Source organism: Cherax quadricarinatus, chromosome 23 (genome assembly GCF_038502225.1).
Source record: "Cherax quadricarinatus isolate ZL_2023a chromosome 23, ASM3850222v1, whole genome shotgun sequence".
Classification (NCBI taxonomy): Eukaryota; Metazoa; Arthropoda; class Malacostraca; order Decapoda; family Parastacidae; genus Cherax; species Cherax quadricarinatus.
Window position 1 is genome coordinate 7,445,309 of NC_091314.1, and position 23,571 is coordinate 7,468,879.

A 23,571-nucleotide genomic window follows, 5' to 3' on the forward strand; every position below is an offset into this window, starting at 1 on the left:
GTTGTGAATGCCTCTGGAAAAATAGTCATGTACTGGAAATAAATGATATAAAATACCGACACAATGGAAATATAAACACATATGCAGTATAATGTGATCCTTTATTGACAACGTTTCGCCCACACAGCGGGCTTTTTCAAGTCACAAACAGATCACATTATACTGCATATGTGTTTATATTTCCATAGTCATGTACTATAATGTAGATGTGGTTCAATAATAAAAAATTCATACAAAAACTTTAATTCCTTTACCTTCATAAGTAATATACTCTCAGGAAATACTTACATAGAACTATAATATAACTATTATCTATAATATAATTAATATATGTAATTTCTTCATAACACATTAAGCAAAAATAGTGTTTATTAATAAAATAGTTCTACATGAATAATTTTATTTTTCAAAGACAAAGCAATATATTTTATCTATAAGAGAATGTTTTTATCAATATATAATACAACACTTAAACTACAATACTCCTAAGATGAACCTTTCCATCTATATAAGTAAATCCTGAAGTTGAAAAACATAGTATGAAAAGCTATAATCAACTGACAGAAATCAGAAGTGGTAAGAAAGTATCAAAAGGTTCATTATTTAAAGGGATTTTTGCCCATGCCCATGGGTCCACCGCCTTGCTGAAGCTGCTTCATCATGGACTCGAGCCCCTTGAAACCTCCCATCTGTTGCAACACTCGTGGGTCCATCATCTTGGCCATCTGTTGGTTCAGCTGGTTCATCTGCATTTGGTTCACATTTTTGGACATGTCTCCTCCTGTTGACATAATAAAATTAATTATCTATTTGTGATTAATATAGTCTACATCTTTTATTATTATTATTATCACACTGGCCAATTCCCACCAAGGCAGGGTGGCCCGAAAAAGAAAAACTTTCACCATCATTCACTCCATCACTGTCTTGCCAGAAGGGTGCTTTACACTACAGTTTTTAAACTGCAACATTAACACCCCTCCTTCAGAGTGCAGGCACTGTACTTCCCATCTCCAGGACTCAAGTCCGGCCTGCCGGTTTCCCTGAATCCCTTCATAAATGTTACTTTGCTCACACTCCAACAGCACGTCAAGTATTAAAAACCTTTCGTCTCCATTCACTCCTATCAAACACGCTCACGCACGCCTGCTGGAAGTCCAAGCCCCTCGCACACAAAACCTCCTTTACCCCCTCCCTCCAACCTTTCCTAGGCCGACCCCTACCCCACCTTCCTTCCACTACAGACTGATACACCCTTGAAGTCATTCTGTTTCGCTCCATTCCCTCTACATGTCCGAACCACCTCAACAACCCTTCCTCAGCCCTCTGAACAACAGTTTTGGTAATCCCGCACCTCCTCCTAACTTCCAAACTACGAATTCTCTGCATTATATTCACACCACACATTGTCCTCAGACATGACATCTCCACTGCCTCCAGCCTTCTCCTCGCTGCAACATTCATCACCCATGCTTCACACCCATATAAGAGTGTTGGTAAAACTATACTCTCATACATTCCCCTCTTTGCCTCCAAGGAAAAAGTTCTTTGTCTCCACAGACTCCTAAGTGCACCACTCACCCTTTTCCCCTCATCAATTCTATGATTCACCTCATCCTTCATAGACCCATCCGCTGACACGTCCACTCCCAAATATCTGAATACATTCACCTCCTCCATACTCTCTCCCTCCAATCTGATACCCAATCTTTCATCACCTAATATTTTTGTTATCCTCATAACCTTACTCTTTCCTGTATTCACTTTTAATTTTCTTCTTTTGCACACCCTACCAAATTCATCCACCAATCTCTGCAACTTCTCTTCAGAATCTCCCAAGAGCACAGTGTCATCAGCAAAGAGCAACTGTGACAACTCACACTTTATGTGTGATTCTTAATCTTTTAATTCCACGCCTCTTGTCAAGACCCTCACATTTACTTCTCTTACAACCCCATCTATAAATATATTAAACAAGCACGGTGACATCACACATCCTTGTCTAAGGCCTACTTTTACTGGGAAATAATTTCCCTCTTTCCTATGTACTCTAACTTGAGCCTCACTATCCTCGTAAAAACTCTTCACTGCTTTCAGTAACCTACCTCCTACACCATACACCTGCAACATCTGCCACATTGCCCCCCTATCCACCCTGTCATATGCCTTTTCCAAATCCATAAATGCCACAAAGACCTCTTTAGCCTTATCTAAATACTGTTCACTTATATGTTTCACTGTAAACACCTGGTCCACACACCCCCTACCTTTCCTAAAGCCTCCTTGTTCATCTACTATCCTATTCTCAGTCTTACTTTTAATTCTTTCAATAATAACTCTACCATACACTTTACCAGGTATACTCAACAGACTTATCCCCCTATAATTTTTGCACTCTCTTTTGTCCTCTTTGCCTTTATACAAAGGAACTATGCATGCTCTCTGCCAATCCCTAGGTACCTTACCCTCTTCCATACATTTATTAAATAATTGCACCAACCACTCCAAAACTATATCCCCACCTGCTTTTAACATTTCTATCTTTATCCCATCAATCCCGGCTGCCTTACCCCCTTTCATTTTACCTACTGCCTCACGAACTTCCCCCACACTCACAACTGGCTCTTCCTCACTCCTACAAGATGTTATTCCTCCTTACCCTATACACGAAATCACAGCTTCCCTATCTTCATCAACATTTAACAATTCCTCAAAATATTCCCTCCATCTTCCCAATACCTCTAACTCTCCATTTAATAACTCTCCTCTCCTATTTTTAACTGACAAATCCATTTGTTCTCTAGGCTTCCTTAACTTGTTAATCTCACTCCAAAACTTTTTCTTATTTTCAACAAAATTTGTTGATAACATCTCACCCACTCTCTCATTTGCTTTCTTTTTACATTGCTTCACCACTCTCTTAACCTCTCTCTTTTTCTCCATATACTCTTCCCTCCTTGCATCACTTCTACTTTGTAAAAACTTCTCATATGCTAACTTTTTCTCCCTTACTACTCTCTTTACATCATCATTCCACCAATCGCTCCTCTTCCCTCCCGCACCCACTTTCCTGTAACCACAAACTTCTGCTGAACACTCTAACACTACATTTTTAAACCTACCCCATACCTCTTCGACCCCATTGCCTATGCTCTCATTAGCCCATCTATCCTCCAATAGCTGTTTATATCTTTCCCTAACTGCCTCCTCTTTTAGTTTATAAACCTTCACCTCTCTCTTCCCTGATGCTTCTATTCTCCTTGTATCCCATCTACCTTTTACTCTCAGTGTAGCTACAACTAGAAAGTGATCTGATATATCTGTGGCCCCTCTATAAACATGTACATCCTGAAGTCTACTCAACAGTCTTTTATCTACCAATACATAATCCAACAAACTACTGTCATTTTGCCCTACATCAAATCTTGTATACTTATTTATCCTCTTTTTCTTAAAATATGTATTACCTAAAACTAAACCCCTTTCTATACAAAGTTCAATCAAAGGGCTCCCATTATCATTTACACCTGGCACCCCAAACTTACCTACCACACCCTCTCTAAAAGTTTCTCCTACTTTAGCATTCAGGTCCCCTACCACAATTACTCTCTCACTTGGTTCAAAGGCTCCTATACATTCACTTAACATCTCCCAAAATCTCTCTCTCTCCTCTGCATTCCTCTCTTCTCCAGGTGCATACACGCTTATTATGACCCACTTCTCGCATCCAACCTTTACTTTAATCCACATAATTCTTGCATTTACACATTCATATTCTCTTTTCTCCTTCCATAACTGATCATTCAACATTACTGCTACCCCTTCCTTTGCTCTAACTCTCTCAGATACTCCAGATTTAATCCCATTTATTTCCCCCCACCGAAACTCCCCTACCCCCTTCAGCTTTGTTTCGCTTAGGGAAAGGATATCCAACTTCTTTTCATTCATAACATCAGCAATCATCTGTTTCTTGTCATCTGCACTACATCCACGCACATTCAAGCATCCCAGTTTTATAAAGTTTTTCTTCTTCTCTTTTTTAGTAAATGTCTACAGGAGAAGGGGTTACTAGCCCATTGCTCCCGGCATTTTAGTCGCCTCATACGACACGCATGGCTTACGGAGGAAAGATTCTTTTCCACTTCCCCATGGACAATATAAGAAATAAAGAAGAACAAGAGCTATGTAGAAAAAGGAGAAAAACCTAGATGTATGTATATATATATGCATGTGCATGTCTGTGAAGTGTGACCAAAGTGTAAGTCGGAGTAGCAAGATATCCCTGTTATCTAGCATGTTTATGAGACAGAAAAGACACCAGCAATCCTACCATCATGCAAAACAGTTACAGGTTTCTGTTTCACAGTCATCTGGCAGGACGGTAGTACTTCCCTGGGTGGTTGCTGTCTACCAACCTACTACCTACATCTGTTCTATTAATATATTTTGAACATGTCTGATCTATGCAAACACACTAAAGATGCAAAATAAAATAAATGATTCTTCTGTATTGCATTATGCTTCACAACCAAGCATTTTGTTTTTCCCATCAAGATAGTTATTCTTTCATTATCTAAATCAGCTTATTACTCTTATGAGAAATATGTAATATAGACAATAAACTTTAACAAGAACCAAAGCCATCCACCTCAGCCCAGTAGTCCCACATCAACCTCTCCGCACTACATTTCAAGAGAAAGCAGGCTCAGCTATACTGTAGAACATTTTATGTTGTAAAACAGTAGAAATAAATGAAAATTTACCTTGAATTTTCATGGTACTTTACTGTGCTACGCTTACCTTTAAAGAGGCCTTTCATTCCACCCATTTTCTTAACCATCTGGGCAAACTTTGCATACTGGTTGAGCAGATCTTTCACTTCAATTTCCATCACCCCTGCACCTCTTGCAACTCTACTTATGCGATTACCCTGCTTTTGGAAGAATTTATTTCCGTCAAGACTGTCAAGTTCTGCAATTGAGAGAATACAATAATGTTTATTTTTAATCAGGCTACAGTAAATCCTGTCTGTGGTAATTGCTCTAACACTCATTAAATTTACTGCTGCTTCTGAATTATACAGATTCTCTTTAGAACAGCCTTTTACCTGAAAGTTAAGACACATGTGCAACATCTGGATATCTTTATTGTAGACGTTTCGCCATCCAGTGGCTTTATCAATACAGATTCTAGGACATAATAGGAAGACAGTAGAACTATATACAAAAGATGAGGTAATCAGTCCCTCGGCCTTGGAGTTAGTGTTCACAGCATCGTGGTGGAGGAGAGTCTGGAGCAAAGGCAAGAAGACTGGCGTTTTTATAGGCGTCAGTGGAAGGGACGGGCAGCAGACGAGGGCAGTCACTGGTAGGCGGGATTCCCCAGTGGAAGTAGGTCCTTCCCAAAGAGATGGGTTAGTTGCAGCAGCCGTGAAGAAGGTCTTGTAGATGTCCTTCTTCACGGCTGCTGCAACTAACCCATCTCTTTGGGAAGGACCTACTTCCACTGGGGAATCCCGCCTACCAGTGACTGCCCTCGTCTGCTACCCGTCCCTTCCACTGACGCCTATAAAAACGCCAGTCTTCTTGCCTTTGCTCCAGACTCTCCTCCACCACGATGCTGTGAACACTAACTCCAAGGCCGAGGGACTGATTACCTCATCTTTTGTATATAGTTCTACTGTCTTCCTATTATGTCCTAGAATCTGTATTGATAAAGCCACTGGATGGCGAAACGTCTACAATAAAGATATCCAGATGTTGCACATGTGTCTTAACTTTCATATTGTCGGTATTTTATACCTTTCTTGCACAGCCTTTTACCTGCCTAAAATATTTTTCTCAAACTTTAAATTAGCAATCTAATATATACATGCATCCACTGATGCATTTCCAATGTACATACAATGCTCAAATAAACTGCTATAAAATTCAATTAGGTAATCCAGAGAGGCACATAAAGAAGTCTAAATAATACATCACAAAAATTCTGCAGAATTATGCTAATAAACGTGAGAGGATGGGAAAGGGGGAGGAAAGCAGACATCTATTTACATGAATATTATCCCAGCAGTTGTGAGACCATAAATTATTTACACTTATTTTTTTTTTTAACAAGTCGGCCGTCTCCCACCGAGGCAGGGTGACCCAAAAAGAAAGAAAATCCCCAAAACGAAAATACTTTCATCATCATTCAACACAATTTTTATTAACTGCTTTGATTTACATTAATCAAAGCAGTTAATAAAAATTCCAAACAAAACATTTTCATTTCCCTACATGAATTAAGATATTTCTTCACTCTTTAATTTCTACTGATAATATTAATTGCAAATGATCTAATGAGAATGCCTGACACCTATTTGAGTGTTGGGAGTGTTGATTATTTTTACTGTACAATACAGTCCCTGCAGTACAAAACCACTTTATTTATAAGCACCACAAACAGTTGCTCAGTTTAACCTTTGATTATGAAGGTGACACCATTCACAACAGCTAGTGATCGTTCTTTTTCTGATTGCTGCTCTAACGTCATTTTATAAAAATTGTACAACATTTGTGTAATTAAGCACTGGGACCCCTATGAGCATAGTTCTGCTACACAAGTAATAGTAAGAAGACTTCAACCATGGAGAAATAAAATAGGATAACTGGAACCCATATGAGAAATCAGACTCTGTTACCATAAGAAATTCTGCATTATGTTTAAGGAAAAATATTATTAACCAGGGAGGTTGGACCTTCTTTTCAATGCCTATAAGATGTATTGAGAAAATTGGAAATGGAGTGCTCTCTAGGAGTAAACAATTGCTGAATGAAATAAAAGTAAACAGACTACCACCAAAGAAAACAATGATGTAATCTAACAAGCACAAATGAATGGTGCTGCATTAGAAGGGGGTGTTTACAGCAGGGCTAATTCAACGGCAATCCATCTACTCAGCAAAGGAGACATACCTGATAAACATGACTGGCTCCTATTTCCCTAGGGGTTATATGACCCCTAGGAGTTGAGAACTCACCAAACAATATAATAATAATAAGAATAATAATAATAAGCAAGAAAAAATATACATGACTGAAAATTTCAAATGAGTTGCAAGAACATTAAAAAATACTGGACAGCAACACAGTAGAGGTTGACTCCATACAGAAGTTCAAATTTAAAAATAAATATGAAAAGGCTATTTCATTTTTTTTAACACTAGCTGTCTTCCACCAAGGTAGGACAACCAAAAACATTCCAAACTACTATGTATATCCTCACCCCTCCCTTCGGAGTGCAGACATGCACTGTACTTCCCACCTCCAAGACTTATGTCTGGGTAACTGGTTTCCCTCAATTCCTTTGTAAATACATGTATAGGCTTCCTCACATTCCATCAGCATGTCAAGTTGTAAAAACCATTAGTCTCTATGCATTCTGATCTAACATGCTTACACATGCCTGCTGGATGCTCAAGCCCCTAGTACTCAAAACCTCTTTACCCCTTGTCTCTAACCATGACTGCAATGATCCCCTCACTTTCTCTCCCTTTCAGCCCAGATTTTTTTTTTATTTACACATTTTACAGGGTAAGAGCTGTTATCGTACCTCAGCTCATTTCAAAGCCCAGCCCTATCTAAGATATATTAGCCCCCTTCCCCCAGGATGCGACCCATAACACTTTAACACCCAGGTACCAACTTACTGCTAGGTGAACAGGGACACCAGATGTAAAGAAACCTAACCAATGTTTCCGCTCATGCCAGGGATCGAGCCGCAGACATTCAGCATGTACAATGTAAAACATACTATGTACATAAATTAATAAAATGCTCATAGTAACTTTAAACCCTGTTAAATATGACTCTTGTAGAAACAGAGGACATATACACAAATGTTGGCATCTACTGGTTTTTGTACCTTCATCAGTCATGCTGTCCATGATGGTCATTAGCCTCTTGAGTCGTGCCATGCTCTCCTGCTCTCCACCTTTCGTCAGGAAGTCTGTACTAAACCCTGGCAACATACCCTGAAACATACATAAATATTAATCAACCTAAACCCAGTGCTAATCAAATGAGCTAAACTCAGATGACATGCCATTCAACACTCAAGTATTACTCAAATCTCCCAAGCATTACTAGACAGTTTCATACATCTGAAGTCAATTATATATTTAAAGGATTTGAACAACACTTACTGTAATGAAAGTTAACCACTTACCATAATTTGTGACATGGGTCCCATTTTGCGAACATTCTGGAATTGTTCATACATGTCTCTGAGGGTGAAGTGGCCGTGCTGTAACTTCTTGATGAGTGCCTCGTTGTCTTCGAGTTTCAAATCATTTACCTGTCATCATTTAACCTTTCTGCATTACCTTTGTTCAAAATTCTTTAGAATTATAAATTTTCTCATGTTAACAGATCAGTACATACAGAATATAAGGGTTATGTGAAGCATAACAATTACCCAAAAACTAATAATATACAATACTAATATTTCCATGTTAGACAATGAACTAACGTATTTTGAGAATGAGCTAGAAAATTATAAACAATATATGTAAATGCAAGGAGAATAGATACGAATTAAGGAAAAAGAAGCAACCACACTTGATGGAAAATTTTGTAGGGTGACATAGGAGAGAGCTAACTGTCATTCAAGTAACCTGCTGGAATCTCATTCCACCTCCTAACACTAATCTTAAACTAGCTATTCTTTGGTCACTGCCACAACAAAGAAAGGTATCCCTGGACCCCTATAAATCCCACGTTGCTTTAAGAATCTGAATACGATACATGCACAAAAAAAAAAAAATACCAAAACTTGGAAATAGAACTACACTACCCCTTTACAATTCTATGCTTTATTTCCCTAAGAGACAACTGAAGAAAGTTTGAGGTCAATTTGTAGAGACATTCACAGGTTCCTGCATCAAAATTGTGCAACATAACAGAAAAATGATGATAAAGTAATAAAACAACAAACCAGAAGAGGTACATGCCTTCCTAGGTAGTAGGTATATGCCTTCCTAGGTAGTAGGTACATGTATATACTTTCCTAGGTAGTAGGTACATGCTTTCCTAGGTAGTAGGTACATGCCTTCCTAGGTAGTAGGTATATGCCTTCCTAGGTAGTAGGTATATGCCTTTCTAGGTAGTAGGTATACACCTTCCTAGGTAGTAGGTATACGCCTTCCTAGGTAGGAGGTATATGCCTTTCTAGGTAGTAGGTATATGCCTTTCTAGGTAGTAGGTATATGCCTTCCTAGGCAGTAGGTATATGCCTTCCTAGGTAGTAGGTATATGCCTTCCTAGGTAGTAGGTATATGCCTTCCTAGGTAGTAGGTATATGCCTTCCTAGGTAGTAGGTATATGCCTTCCTAGGTAGTAGGTATATGCCTTCCTAGGTAGTAGGTATATGCCTTCCTAGGTAGTAGGTATACACCTTCCTAGGTAGTAGGTATATGCCTTCCTAGGTAGTAGGTTGGTAGACAGCACCTGCCGAGGGAAGTACTACCGTCCTGCCAAGCGAGTGTAAAACGGACACCTGTAAATGTTTTGCATTATGGTAGGATTGCTGGTGTCTGTTTTCTGTCTCATAAACATGCAAGGCTTCAGGTATGTCTTGCTACTTCTACTTACACTTAAGTCAGTCACACTACACATGCATGGACAAGCATATATATACACACCCCTCTGGGTTTTCTTCTATCTCCTTACTAGTTCTTGTTCTTGTTTATTTCCACTTATCTCCATGGGAAAGTTGAACAGAATTCTCCCTCCGCAAGCCACGTGTGTTGTAAGAAGAGACTAAAATGCCAGGAGCAGGGGCTAGTAACCCCTTCTCCTATATATATTACTAAATTTAAAAGGAGAAACTCGTTTTTCCTTTTGGGCCACCCTGCCTTGGTGGGATACAGTTGGTTTGTTGAAAAAAGAATAATATTAAAATAAAAAAAAATATATAATTTATTTATTTATTTATTTATTTACTTAATGCCAGCTACTGCATTACCACATTATGTATTTATTTAATGTCAGCTACTGCATAATAACTTTTGTGTCTCAACTTTAATCTAATCCCAGACTAATTACCCTTTCTCTTAATTTTTTTTAATAAGAATATAATTATTAAAAATTATTAGTACATTATTGTTGTTTCTGTTATAATAATGTCTTACCTTTTCAATGAGTCCTTCGATATCTCCCATACCCAGTAATTTTGAGATGAAGGGCTTTGTTTTGAATTCCTCAAAGTTGTCAATATGCTCACCAGTACCTGTGATGAAACATTTTGTGACACTTTAGTCATCATTTACTAATTTTATTATCAAGTTTTCCAAGTGCTTTTTAAAAAAAATTGTCAGGCACTCTTGATAAACAGGAACTTATTTTCCATAGAATATATAACTTTTTCAGCAATTCTTATGCTATCAAGGTTACCCAGAAACCATCAATGACCTTCTTTTCAAATGAGAAATTTCTTATTTCTATTTGAAATTTCTCTATAATTAAGACTCCCGAAATTTAAATTAGTTGGAATAAAAGATACACCAATGTATTTTTGACACCCTAGCTGTATTGATTAGTGAAGCATATGCTGTACATATACAGTAGTATTTAAATTTGTACATACAGCCTCTCCTCACTTAACGATAGAGTTCAGTTCCTGAGACCACATCGTTAAACAAATGCGTCGCTAAATGAGGAGCATACTATAATTGTAGTGGGTTTGTGTGAACCATCTCTGATACTGTTTTAATGTCGCCTTTGCACCATTTATAACATTTCTGGTATATTATTAAATGTTTATACAGTAGTGTACTGTATACTGAAATAAAAAGAATAGAGAAAATCAGCTCTAATATGGTCAGAGAGCCCATCATAAGTCTGAGGCGTTGGTAAACAAGTACATCGGTAAGTGAGGAGAGGCTGTATTCTAATCTACAAATTTAAACAGCTTTTCTCTCACTCACCAATGAAGATGATAGGAGACTGTGTAGCAGCAACAGCTGAGAGAGCACCACCACCCTTGGCATGACCATCCAACTTGGTAATGATTACTGATCCAACATCCACTTTCTCCTTGAAAGCACGAGCCTGGGACTCGCAAGCTTGACCGATACTGGCATCCATAACAAATATGATGTTTTCAGGTTTCTGTTGGATTATTAACACAAAATAAATACATTAAATGAACATATCAATTAATAATTTGCTGCTAAATTATAGTTATATTTCTCAAGAAAATTTACTAGCCAATAGACCTCCATATACAAACCTCTTACTCCACAAAAAATCTTAATTTTCCTTTTGTACCGAATTACAAAATACAAGAGTAAAAAATGTTCACTAACAGCTACTTACACAAACATTAGAAATCTGCAACATTTCTTCAAACAGAGAATCTTCCTGCTTATGACGACCAGAGGTATCAATGATGATAATTTCGAAACCTTCTTTCTTAAATTGCTCCACTCCATCCATAGCAATAACTACTGGGTCAACTTCTGTGTAGCTGCAAAGGTACCAGATGGTAAATTACAAGTTTCCATGTTCACTAGAGATTAGGCAGTTTATATTCAGCAGCAACCACTGAAACACAGCTAGAATGTACATTGGAACCTTGGTACTCAAACAGCTCTGTACTCAAACAATTCGGTACTCTAAAAGGACACAAGTGCAACTAATGTGACATTTTATTGTGGCAACGTTTCGCTCTCCAGGAGCTTTGTCAAGCCAGAACATGTGCATCAGTCTCCCCATAGTGCAGTCTCCCCATTGCTCAATCCAAAACTCCGGTGAACTTCTCTATAAACTATTTCGTGTTTCTTCGCATTTTTGAGTGCTTTTTTTTATATTATTTTATTAAATCTGTCACCATGGGGCCTAAGAAGATTAGTGATAACAGTCAACCAAAAAGAAAATTGGTTAGTGTGTGTTTGCCCTGATGTAAGTGCTGCCTCTCCATATAATATGCCTTTTATTAATTTTGGCATCTTTATTGTGCTTCTAGGTTATCTATTGTGTTTCTGATATCAAGTTGAAATAAATGTGATAGATAACCTTTAATGCTAATACTGGCGTAATTATACAACATTGTATTTGCGCCACCGCTAGTATCAGGCTATCAAGACACCTCATCAGATACTGAATGCTCCTTCTGCTGGCTCCTCCCCTTCTCTCCTATTGCTCCTCCCACTTCTGGTCCCTCTTATATTATGCTTGCTTTCCATTTTGTATTTTTATTCACATAAAGAATAGAAGATTTACTGTTATGCAGACTCCTGCATTATTGAAAAAATGGTATAAATAATATCAGCACATTTGTGAAAGCATATTAGACCCATGAGTTGACATGTATTGGATGATTGACATGATTTGTTTACTCTTGAAGATTAGCAAAAATCGAACATTTCCGCTACTTTGAGCTCAATTTTGAGGTACTTTTAGTCTGTAAACCATTAAAAATCATCTCTGTTTCTGTAATATATCTTTCATTATCAAATGAGACCAAGACAATGAGAATACAATCATAAATACCATACAAAAATACACCGCAAAGCTGCTGTGAGTGTATTTTTGGGGTCTGAAATGGATTAATCAAAGTTACATTACTCCTTATGGAAAAAATTCGTTCAATACTTGAACAGATCAGCACTCGAACAGCCTTCTGGAATTAATTAAGTTCGAGTACCAAGGCTACACTGTACTTTTACAATGAACAGCACACACAGGTTTCTTCTTTTGCTGATAAGGGCAAATTGATAACAATTCAATTATATAATCATTTCACAATGGCATCTTTTGATGAAACAATAACATTGCATGAGGGGACAATCTGCTTAATGGCCACTGCTGCTAATAAAAAGCAATCTATTTTGTAGTGCTAAGTAATGAGTTAAGAGTATAAATAAAAGAAAACCTAATCTGTAGTTTAAGTATTACAGTACAGTAATGTAATATTCAACAGTGTTGCATAGGTAAACTTTTTTTTTTTTTTACTTTAGCTTGGCTAAAGTAATATAGGCAACACTACAGCCAAACTGTATGTCTACCTATCAATATTTCAAGCAGATTATTTTTACTTAATAAATCTTAATTCATTCATAGTACAATGGAAGAAGGAGTGGTGATGATGATGATGATGACCACAGTGACAATGATGAATACAGTAACCATGACAGTGAAGACAACTAAAGCAAGCACTACAATGTGACATGTAGAGTAATTACTTCTACTTATGAATGAGTCTGGTAATGTTCAGATAGAAGCAGCATCTGATAATGACCTTTCAGGTACTGAAAAAACTACACTCACTTAAATCATAAGAACATAAGAATGGAGGAACACTGCAGAAGGCCTACTGACACACACAAGGCATTTTTTTTTTTTAACAAGTCGGCCGTCTCCCACCGAGGCAGGGTGACCCAAACAGAAAGAAAATCCCCAAAAAGAAAACACTTTCATCATCATTCAACACTTTCACCTCACTCACACATAATCACTGTTTTTGCAGAGGTGCTCAGAATACAACAGTTTAGAAGTATATACGCATAAAAATACACAATACATATATCCCTCCAAACTGCCAATACCTCAAACCCCTCCTTTAGAGTGCAGGCATTGTACTTCCCAATTCCAGAACTCAAGTCCGGTTATATGAAATAACCGGTTTCCCTGAATCCCTTCACTAAATATTACCCTGCTCACACTCCAACAGCTTATCAGGTCCCAAATACCATTTGTCTCCATTCACTCCTATCAAACACGCTCACGCACGCTTGCTGGAAGTCCAAACCCCTCGCCCACAACACCTCTTTTACCCCCTCCCTCCAACCTTTTCAAGGATGACCCCTACCCCACCTTCCTTCCCCTACAGATTTATACGCTCTACATGTCATTCTACTTTGATCCATTCTTTCTAAATGACCAAACCACCTCAACAAACCCTCTTCAGCCCTCTGACTAATACTTTTATTAACTCCACACCTTCTAATTTCCACACTCAGAATTTTCTGCATAACATTTACACCACACATTGCTCTTTGACAGGACATCTCCATTGCCTCCAACTGCATCCTCGCTGCAGCATTTACAACCCAAGCTTCACACCCATATAAGAGTGTTGGTACTACTATACTTTCATACATTCCCTTCTTGGCCTCCATAGATAACATTTTTTGCCTCCACATATACCTCAATGCACCACTCACCTTTTTTCCTTCATCAATTCTATGATTAACCTCATCCTTCATAAATCCATCCGCTGACACGTCGACTCCCAGATATCTGAAAACATTCACTTCTTCCATACTCCTCCTCCACAATTTGATATCCAATTTTTCTTTATCTAAATCATTTGATACTCTCATCACCTTACTCTTTTCTATGTTCACTTTCAACTTTCTACTTTTACACACACTCCCAAATTTGTCCACTAACCTTTGCAATTTTTCTTTAGAATCTCCCATAAGCACAGTATCATCAGCAAAAAGTAACTGTGTCACTTCCCATTTTGTATTTAATTCCCCATAATTTAATCCCACCCCTCTCCTGGACACCCTAGCATTTACTTCTTTTACAACCCCATCTATAAATATATTAAACAACCATGGTGACATTACACATCCTTGTCTAAGACCTACTTTTACCGGGAAATAGTCTCCCTCTCTTCTACACACCCTACCCTGAGCCTCACTATCCTCATAAAAACTCTTTAAACCATTTAGTAACTTACCACCTATTCCATATACGTACTTGCAACATCTGCCACATTGCTTCCCTATCCACTCTATCATATGCCTTTTCTAAATCCATAAATGCAATAAGAACTTCCCTACCTTTATCTAAATACTGCTCACATATATGCTTCAATGTAAACACTTGATCTACACATCCCCTACCCACTCTAAAACCTCCTTGCTCATCCGCAATTCTACATTCTGTCTTACTTCTAATTCTTTCAATAATAACCCTACCGTACACTTTTCCAGGTATACTCAGTAAACTTATTCCTCTATAATTTTTACAATCTCTTTTGTCCCCCTTCCCTTTATATAAAGGAACTATACACGCTCTCCGCCAATCCCTAGGTACCTTCCCCTCTTTCATACATTTATTAAATAAAAATACCAACCATTCCAACACTATGTCCCCCCCTGCTTTTAACATTTCTGTCATGATCCTGTCAGTTCCAGCTGCTTTACCCCCTTTCATTCTATGTAATGCCTCACGCACCTCCCCCACACTCACATCATGCTCTTCTTCACTCCTAAAAGACGGTGTACCTCCCTGGCCAGTGCATGAAATTACTGCCTCCATTTCTTCATCGGTTCAAAACTCCCCATGCATTCACTCAACATTTCCCAAAATCTCTCTCTCTCTCTCCTCTACACTTCTCTCTTCTCCAGGTGCATATAAGCTTACTATAACCCACTTCTCACATCCAACCTTTATTTTACTCCACATAATCCTTGAATTAATACATTTATAGTCCCTCTTTTCCTGCCATAGCTTATCCTTCAATATTATTGCTACTACTCCTTTAGCTCTAACTCTATTAGAAACCCCTGACCTAATCCCATTTATTCCTCTCCACTGAAACTCACCCACCTCCTTCAGCTTTGTTTCACTTAAAGCCAGGACATCCAGCTTCTTCTCATTCATAACATCCACAATCATCTCTTTCTTATCATTCACACAACATCCATGCACATTCAGACTTCCCACTTTGACAATTTTCTTCTTTTTAGTAATTATTACAGGAAAAGGGGTTACTAGCCCATTGTTCCCAGCATTTTAGTTGACTTTTACAACACGCATGGCTTATGGAGGAAAGATTCTTATTCCACTTCCCCACCACTACCCAAAGCTACCCAAGAATTTACTCCGGTACCCACGACACCAATCAAACCCAGCCCCTCCCACTCATACATTTGTCCAATCTCTTTTTAAAGCCACCCAAGGTCCTGGCTTCATTCACCCTACTCAGAACATTGTTCCACGCATCCACAACTCTGTTCGAAAACTAGTACTTTCCTATGTCCTTTCTCAATCTAAATTTATCTATGACAGTACTCCTTTTTTCCCCACTTTTTCCTTCCCTTTTATTTTTCTTTACCTAGTTTTCTGCTTCTACATTCATAACATACATAACCCCCCTCCCCCCCCCAAAAAAAAAAAAACTGTTTCCACACAATCTACTTTTAGTGTGAGTCTGTGTTTACTGATTAATTCACTTGACATGCAAATACAAATTTCACTTACTACTACCTGAGTACATATTACTCTTTCAAAATTTGTTAAAATAACCAACTAAAATTTCAGATAAGAGACTCTTTTGTAATTCAACCTTACCTGCCATAAAAGGGTATGCGAGCTTTAGTACAGTTCTGTTTCACCTGATCAAAAGCACCAGCTCGGAAGGTGTCTGCACATACCAGGCAAGTCTTCCAACCCTTTCGCATATAATAGTATGCAAGCTTGGTACATGTTGTCGTCTTACCGGAACCCTAAAATATACATGTGAAAATACATCATTATTCTGTATCTATTCACTGCCGTGTGTAGAAGATATTTTAGGTATCTTTTATGAAACAGTGAATGATTTTTACAGGTTTAGCACTTTTTTGTGAATACAGTACTGTGCTGGATCTTGGTAATAGCAATATTTTTTCCATAAACCGAATAATTCTATATGAATAAAATCACTACATATACAACTAATTTTACTACTTCAACAAGTTATGCAATTAGTGAAAACAGTATTTTATTTAGCCATTGTATAAACATAAGTAATACACTGATGATACTGCACTAATCACAAAATATTCAATATTAATGTTAGCTCAACAAAGTCTCATATCTTATTTCCTAGGAACTCCACTTTAAAGGAACAGTTCAAAATAAGGTATATTAGAGTTATCAGTTTAGCATAACAAACTTGCATCAATCTTACATTCATATTCCATGCATTTGTTAATGTTTGGCAAAGTGCAGTGATAATATGGCAAGTCAATATAGTATATGCATGACTGTATATTAAATCTATCTCAAACCTAATTAACCTAACATAAAACAGGCTTTCCTCCCTCCATGCAAGGTATTCTTGAGTACAGTACTGTGCTTATTATTTATTCTAATTTATCATCTCTCCTATACAAAAGTCCTGTTCACTTTGTAATCTTCACTATTTAATAAAGATGTAATACACTATTTTTTTATTGTAAAAGGAAATATGTTAAATCATTGAGTATACATTAGAAAACAGGAATAAACAGGATATAAATAATGTGCTGAACTCGATGGCAACAGATATAAATTGGACAAATTTAGATTTATAAAGAATATAGGAAGCATAGTTTGGCAAGAGTTGCAGATGAGTAAACAAACACCTAAGTAGCCTCATAGGTGGGGAGAACTACGCAGCTTTAAATACGTAGTTTGGAAGAGTACAGTAGTAAGTGTGGTTGGGTGCAGTAGTAAGTGTGGTTGGGTACAAGTTGGATTCTTGTAGAATGGGCCAGTAAGCATGCTGCATGCTACTTCATTCTTATATTATGTGATGGAAACTGCAAGTGACTTTGGTATGAATAAACTGACTATTCCTACAATTAGAAATAAGAAAAACAGGAGCTCATGGATTATATCAGTAATACCGATTGTCAAAAAAATGTCAAAGAGCTAAATAAGGTTGGAAAAGTTACAGTGTGTAATAAATGGCTTAAAAGTCAAAACATAGAAAGGGTCTCTATAGAGTGATCAAATATGGCAGAAAAGCCCTGTTATATTATAAAACTGTGTGAGAAAGGTGAGAATTCACAACAGCATATGTTTAGTGATTGATGGCTTGACAGTTTTAAAAAGTGCAATCATTTTTATAAAAGTTTTCTGGTTAGCTTTACAAAGTACTGCAACTTAAAACATACTGGACACACATAATATACTTGAGCATTCCAATACAATCATCAGCTACCGACATCTCTGCATCCACATCAACACAACTTTACGGTCATCCACCTCATCCCAATAAGCCCACAATTGCCTTCTTCACACTCTTTCATTATAAATTAAGAGGAAAGTACAGAAAGACCCCCATATCCTTGGAGGAATGTGTTCCAAGGACCTGCTGTGGATACCAAAACTGTGGATAGTAGCAAACCCTATGTATAAGTTCTGTACATACCTCTTATAAAGTTTAATTGATAAATTATGTACAATAAGTGGAAAATTATCACTTTTTCACTGATGGGAAGCACTTCATGGCCTCTCCCAGGCTTTGAAGGACTGCCAACTTCTCTCGTTTTGCACTTTCCACTAGGAATTTTTATTGACCTAAGAAAAGCTTTTGACACAGTAGACCATGGCATCCTACTCCACAAACTTGACCATTATGGTATAAGAGGTCATGCGCTTGCATATTTCAAATCCTACCTTACTAATAGGTATCAGCATGTCACCATTAAAGACACAGCATCATCAACACGGCCACTTGATACTGGAGTTCCGCAGGGAAGTGTCCTTGGACCCCTGCTCTTCCTCATTTACATCAATGATCTTCCAAACATATCCCAACACCTGAAACCCATTCTCTTTGCTGATGACATGACTTATGTCATCTCTCACCCTAATCTTGCCACCCTCAACACCATTGTTAATGAAGAGCTGCTCAAAATATCAACTTGGATGACAGCCAATAAACTTACACTTAACACTGACAAAACCTACTATATTATGTTTGGTAGCAGAGCAGGTGCTGCACAACTAAACATTAAGATTGACAGCACTCTAATTGCCAGACATAATGAGGGCAAATTCCTAGGCCTATACCTCGACAACAACCTGAATTTCAGCACCCATATCCAACACATGTCAAAAAAAGTATCCAAAACAGTTGGGATCCTCTCCAAGATACGATACTACGTGCCGCAAAATGCCCTTCTCACACTATACCATTCACTCATTTATCCATACCTCACCTATGCTATTTGTGCTTGGGGATCAACTGCAGCAATACACCTAAAGCCAATAATAACTCAACAAAAAGTAGCAGTAAGAATAATCACTAAATCCCATCCCTGGCAACACCCCCCCCGCCCACTCTTCATAGATCTAAACTTACTCCCTGTTCAGAACATCTAAACTTACTCCCTGTTCAGAACATCCACACTTACTACTGTGCAATCTACATATACAGGATCTTAAATTCAAATATTAACCTTGACCTAAAATGCTTTCTTGATAGTTGTGACAGGACCCACAAGCAGAACATCAGACACAAACATCTCTACGACATTCCCCGTGTCCGACTAAATCTATACAAAAATTCAATGTATGTCAAAAGCCCTAAAATCTGGAACACCCTACCTGAAAACTTTAAAACTGCAGACACATTCATCACCTTCAAAACTACCGTTAGAAAACATCTTATCTCTCTGATACACCCCGTTAACTAACTACATAAAAACCACCTGGTGGTTCACACTTACACTCACTCACTCACCCATTTGACTATAAGCACAGAAATACGTATCTTAATCTTAAAATAATGATTCCTAACTAGTCACAGTTTGCCTGTGATACTCCAATATAGCAACTATGTATTGTGCCAAAACAAAAGCATTCACATTGTTAAACTCACAAACTAGTATTTAGTCACTTAGTATTTAGTCAACTTACTCCACAATTTGTAATAATTTAGGGTTAAGAATTAATCTAAGTTTGCCTGAAATGCCTAGCCTTGCTAGGTGTTCTAGTGGCCCCCTCTATAATTAGTATTTTATTACATGTAAACCACACAATAACCAAAATCTGTAAACCCCACATTGTAATCCTTATAGAGAATCAACTTTGATTTGATTATTATGCAAAAGTAAGAGGTATTTTTGGGCCACTGTAAACCATGGATGACAAACTGCAGATAACGAATCAGTGGATATGGGGGTCCTACTGTAATACCAGAATGAAAGGTAGGTTATACTGCAGTAATGTTTATCTTGTACAGTATTAAAAAAATTTGGTGCACATATTTACAAGTATCTGAAATGTAACACTTTTTTTTTCCCCATGTTCTTCACTTCACACAGTGGGATTTTAAATGCACAGATATTTGGGAGGGAAAAAGAGTGAGTGGTGCACTTAGGAGTCTGTGGAGACAGAGAACTTTGTCCTTGGAGGCAAAGAGGGGAATGTATGAGAGTATAGTTTTACCAACGCTCTTATATGGGTGTGAAGCATGGGTGATGAATGTTGCAGCGAGGAGAAGGCTGGAGGCAGTGGAGATGTCATGTCTGAGGGCAATGTGTGGTGTGAATATAATGCAGAGAATTCGTAGTTTGGAAGTTAGGAGGAGGTGCGGGATTACCAAAACTGTTGTCCAGAGGGCTGAGGAAGGGTTGTTGAGGTGGTTCGGACATGTAGAGAGAATGGAGCGAAACAGAATAACTTCAAGAGTGTATCAGTCTGTAGTGGAAGGAAGGCGGGGTAGGGGTCGGCCTAGGAAGGGTTGGAGGGAGGGGGTAAAGGAGGTTTTGTGTGCGAGGGGCTTGGACTTCCAGCAGGCATGCGTGAGCGTGTTTGATAGGAGTGAATGGAGACAAATGGTTTTTAATACTTGACGTGCTGTTGGAGTGTGAGCAAAGTAACATTTATGAAGGGATTCAGGGAAACCGGCATGCCGGACTTGAGTCCTGGAGATGGGAAGTACAGTGCCTGCACTCTGAAGGAGGGGTGTTAATGTTGCAGTTTAAAAACTGTAGTGTAAAGCACCCTTCTGGCAAGACAGTGATGGAGTGAATGATGGTGAAAGTTTTTCTTTTTCGGGCCACCCTGCCTTGGTGGGAATCGGCCAGTGTGATAATAATAATAATAAAAATTTGGGAGTATACCCTGCATGCTATAAAGGAGGTTAACCATATATATTTCTTTTAAGCACATTTCATTAGACACTGACCTGCAGACCAACAAACATAATAACATTGTGACGTCCTTTAACTGGCACATATGGCTTTGTTCCAGGATCCACCAGCTGTAATTAAAAAATAAGAGAATTTATACAAAATGCATTTATTTGCTAGCATTCCTATCTTTTCACTCTCAATTTAAAAAAAATACACTTTTTTTACCACGAGTTATTCTAAAACAAATCCTGTGTGAAGCTGGATTCATATTCTAAAGTAAATTATGAGAAGAGAAAACATTTAATGATAAAATCTAAGTAAAATTTGCCTGAAGAAACAATTATGGTATGAAGTTGGAAACAGCCCTAATGAGCTGTAGGAAAATAATCAAATAAACAAAGAGCCCTTTACTATACCCAACACAAAACTAGTTACCTTAACAAGTTCCTTGAACACTGTTGTCTGAATCATCCGACGCTTGTTAAGGCCACCAGCCATCTCATCAAAATCAATTGCTGCGCGCACATTTTCCCGTAACTGTTTCACAAGTCTAATGTTGACATCCGACTCAAGCAAGGCTGCACAGATTTCTTTAAGGAGGTCATTGAGAACATCCTCATTGATAATAGTGGCATTGTTGAGAGATTTAAGGGCAGAGGTTATCTTGCGACCTAAGTCTGCTAACACCATCTTGGCTGAGCCTGTTCACAGTGCTTCAGTCTAACAAAGCTGTAAAGAAAAAATAAGTTACATAAAATGCTCAAAGAATTTTATGATTACAAGAGAGAACACAACTCTCCTTTCTCCCCCTCCCCCCAAAAAAAGGGAACTACAGTGTTCTATATGACTACTCTCGACTCAATTCACATATAGCCCTAAATTGTGACTGTTGGTATGGTATTAATGATACTTAATAGAGCAAAACTATGGTATCTTGGTACAGGGGAAGTCTTCTGCAACTCTTTTTTGCCAAAACAACTGTTCAGCATGACCTACTTTCACTCATGGGCCACTCCCACCTGTGACATCATTTCTAGCTACTTCACCTCATTTCTGCTCTGGTACACAAGGTCTGCCTGTATGCCTACGCTGCAGATTTGAGGGACTGACCACCATTTACTAAGGCTGATGGACTGAGCACATCATAACTACTACTCCCGTCTCCAGTGTTGCTTGATGCAACACTGGAGAAGCCTGCTGAGCAGGAGAAACGTTTCAGCAATAAATTATTATTTATCATGGGAGAGCGGTAAACCTGGATTATACAGCATTTGTGGAAAGGGGGGGGGTGCAGAAGGCATTTAAGCTTCATGGAACTGGAGCTCAGATCCAATTCCCTAGATCAAGAGCCCCTCACCAGCATCAAGGAACATATGCAACAGTTAGGTATCTTTATTTCGAAACGTTTCGCCTACACAGTAGGCTTCTTCAGTCGAGTACAGAAAAGTTGATAGAAGCAGAAGAGACTTGAAGACGATGTAATCAGTCCATCACCCTTAAAGTTTTGAGGTGGTCAGTCCCTCAGACTACGGAACAATGCTCTTCTCCAGACTGAGGGACTGACCACCTCAAAACTTTAAGGGTGATGGACTGATTACATCGTCTTCAAGTCTCTTCTGCTTCTATCAACTTTTCTGTACTCGACTGAAAAAGCCTACTGTGTAGGCGAAACGTTTCGAAATAAAGATACCTAACTGTTGCATATGTGTCTTACCTAACAACCTGTCGGTATTTTATACCATTTTAATGTTCAGCATCAAGGAACCTCCCTCGAGGGGTTCACTAATAGATACCCAAATGTTACACCATGTGTTTTATTAATTTCCTTTGGTATACAGGCCCTCACCAGCGTCAAGCAACGCCTCTAAGGAAGACTAATGTCTCACGATCAACTTCATGCTAAAATCATACTATTTAACTAAACTCACTTTTATAAATGCGTGCAAATTGACTTATGATCGCTGACCCAGAGTAACAGTCACAGTACATATATTAAAGTTCCGCCTCAGATCAACCTTTCCTGACCTCAGTTCCAGCTCCTGTGCCTCATGAACAATGGGTAACACGACAAGTTAAGTGTAAAATCCCAGTCATTATGAGGGAGATCAAACATCAGCTGTTAGTAACTCACGGGGAGACAGTCAGGTGTTGTTGGGGGTTGTAAGGGCCACTGACAGCTGGACACCTATCAACCCATTTGACTACTTCTTCATGTCCCCTCAAGGAAGCTTCCTTGATGTTGGTGAGGGGCTCTTGATTTAGGGAATTGGATCTGTGCTCCAGTTCCCCGAATTAAGCCTGAATGCCTTCCACATCCCCCCCCCAGGCGCTGTATAATCCTCCGGGTTTAGCGCTTCCCCCTGATTTTAATAATAATAATAATAATAATACTTCATGTTAATAGATAGGTACATAGGTAGGTAGGTAGGTAGGTAAGTAGGTAAATAAGTAAGTAAGTAAGTAAGATTGTTTAGGCACAGATACACGTAAGTACAACTATCATACATAGTGTAAATTGCTTAGATAATCCCAAAAATATCAGACAAATTGACTTATTTCAATTGAAGTCCAAAAGGTGCCTGATGAATGTAGCCACAGAAGGGAGGAGAAAGATTTTTTATTTTTTAGTTAACACACATGTAAATATAAATAATTCATTTTACCTTATTCCTAGTATATCT

General features: G+C 38.2%; 1 protein-coding gene across 3 annotated transcripts; it reads right to left on the reverse strand.

The window, feature by feature from the left end:
- Positions 1 to 356: 356 nt before the first annotated feature.
- Srp54k (signal recognition particle 54k) lies at positions 357 to 23,139 on the reverse strand. Of its 3 annotated transcripts, none has more exons than XM_070087820.1 (11): positions 23,022 to 23,139; positions 21,326 to 21,619; positions 20,944 to 21,018; positions 16,350 to 16,504; positions 11,358 to 11,508; positions 10,967 to 11,150; positions 10,172 to 10,269; positions 8,209 to 8,337; positions 7,906 to 8,014; positions 4,801 to 4,971; positions 357 to 781 (listed from the first exon to the last, which is right to left on the reverse strand). In XM_070087820.1, the coding sequence occupies exons 2-11, from the start codon at positions 21,578 to 21,580 to the stop codon at positions 600 to 602; spliced, it is 1,509 nt and encodes a 502-aa protein (XP_069943921.1). In that variant the 5' UTR covers positions 21,581 to 21,619; positions 23,022 to 23,139; the 3' UTR covers positions 357 to 599. The 3 variants fall into 3 exon arrangements, with proteins under 3 accessions (XP_069943921.1, XP_069943923.1, XP_069943922.1); XM_070087822.1 differs by having other exon boundaries at positions 454 to 781; positions 22,916 to 23,055; XM_070087821.1 differs by lacking the exon at positions 23,022 to 23,139 and adding an exon at positions 22,819 to 22,959 and having other exon boundaries at positions 454 to 781.
- Positions 23,140 to 23,571: the final 432 nt, after the last annotated feature.

Coding starts and splice junctions, on each gene's coding strand:
- Srp54k (XM_070087820.1), bottom strand. CDS start 21,580: ATGGTGTTAGCAGACTTAGGTCGCAAGATAACCTCTGCCCTTAAATCT. Junction 16,505..20,943: donor TTATGTTTGTTGGTCTGCAG/GTCAGTGTCTAA, acceptor TGTATATTTTAG/GGTTCCGGTAAGACGACAAC. Junction 782..4,800: donor AATGAAAGGCCTCTTTAAAG/GTAAGCGTAGCA, acceptor TTATGTCAACAG/GAGGAGACATGTCCAAAAAT.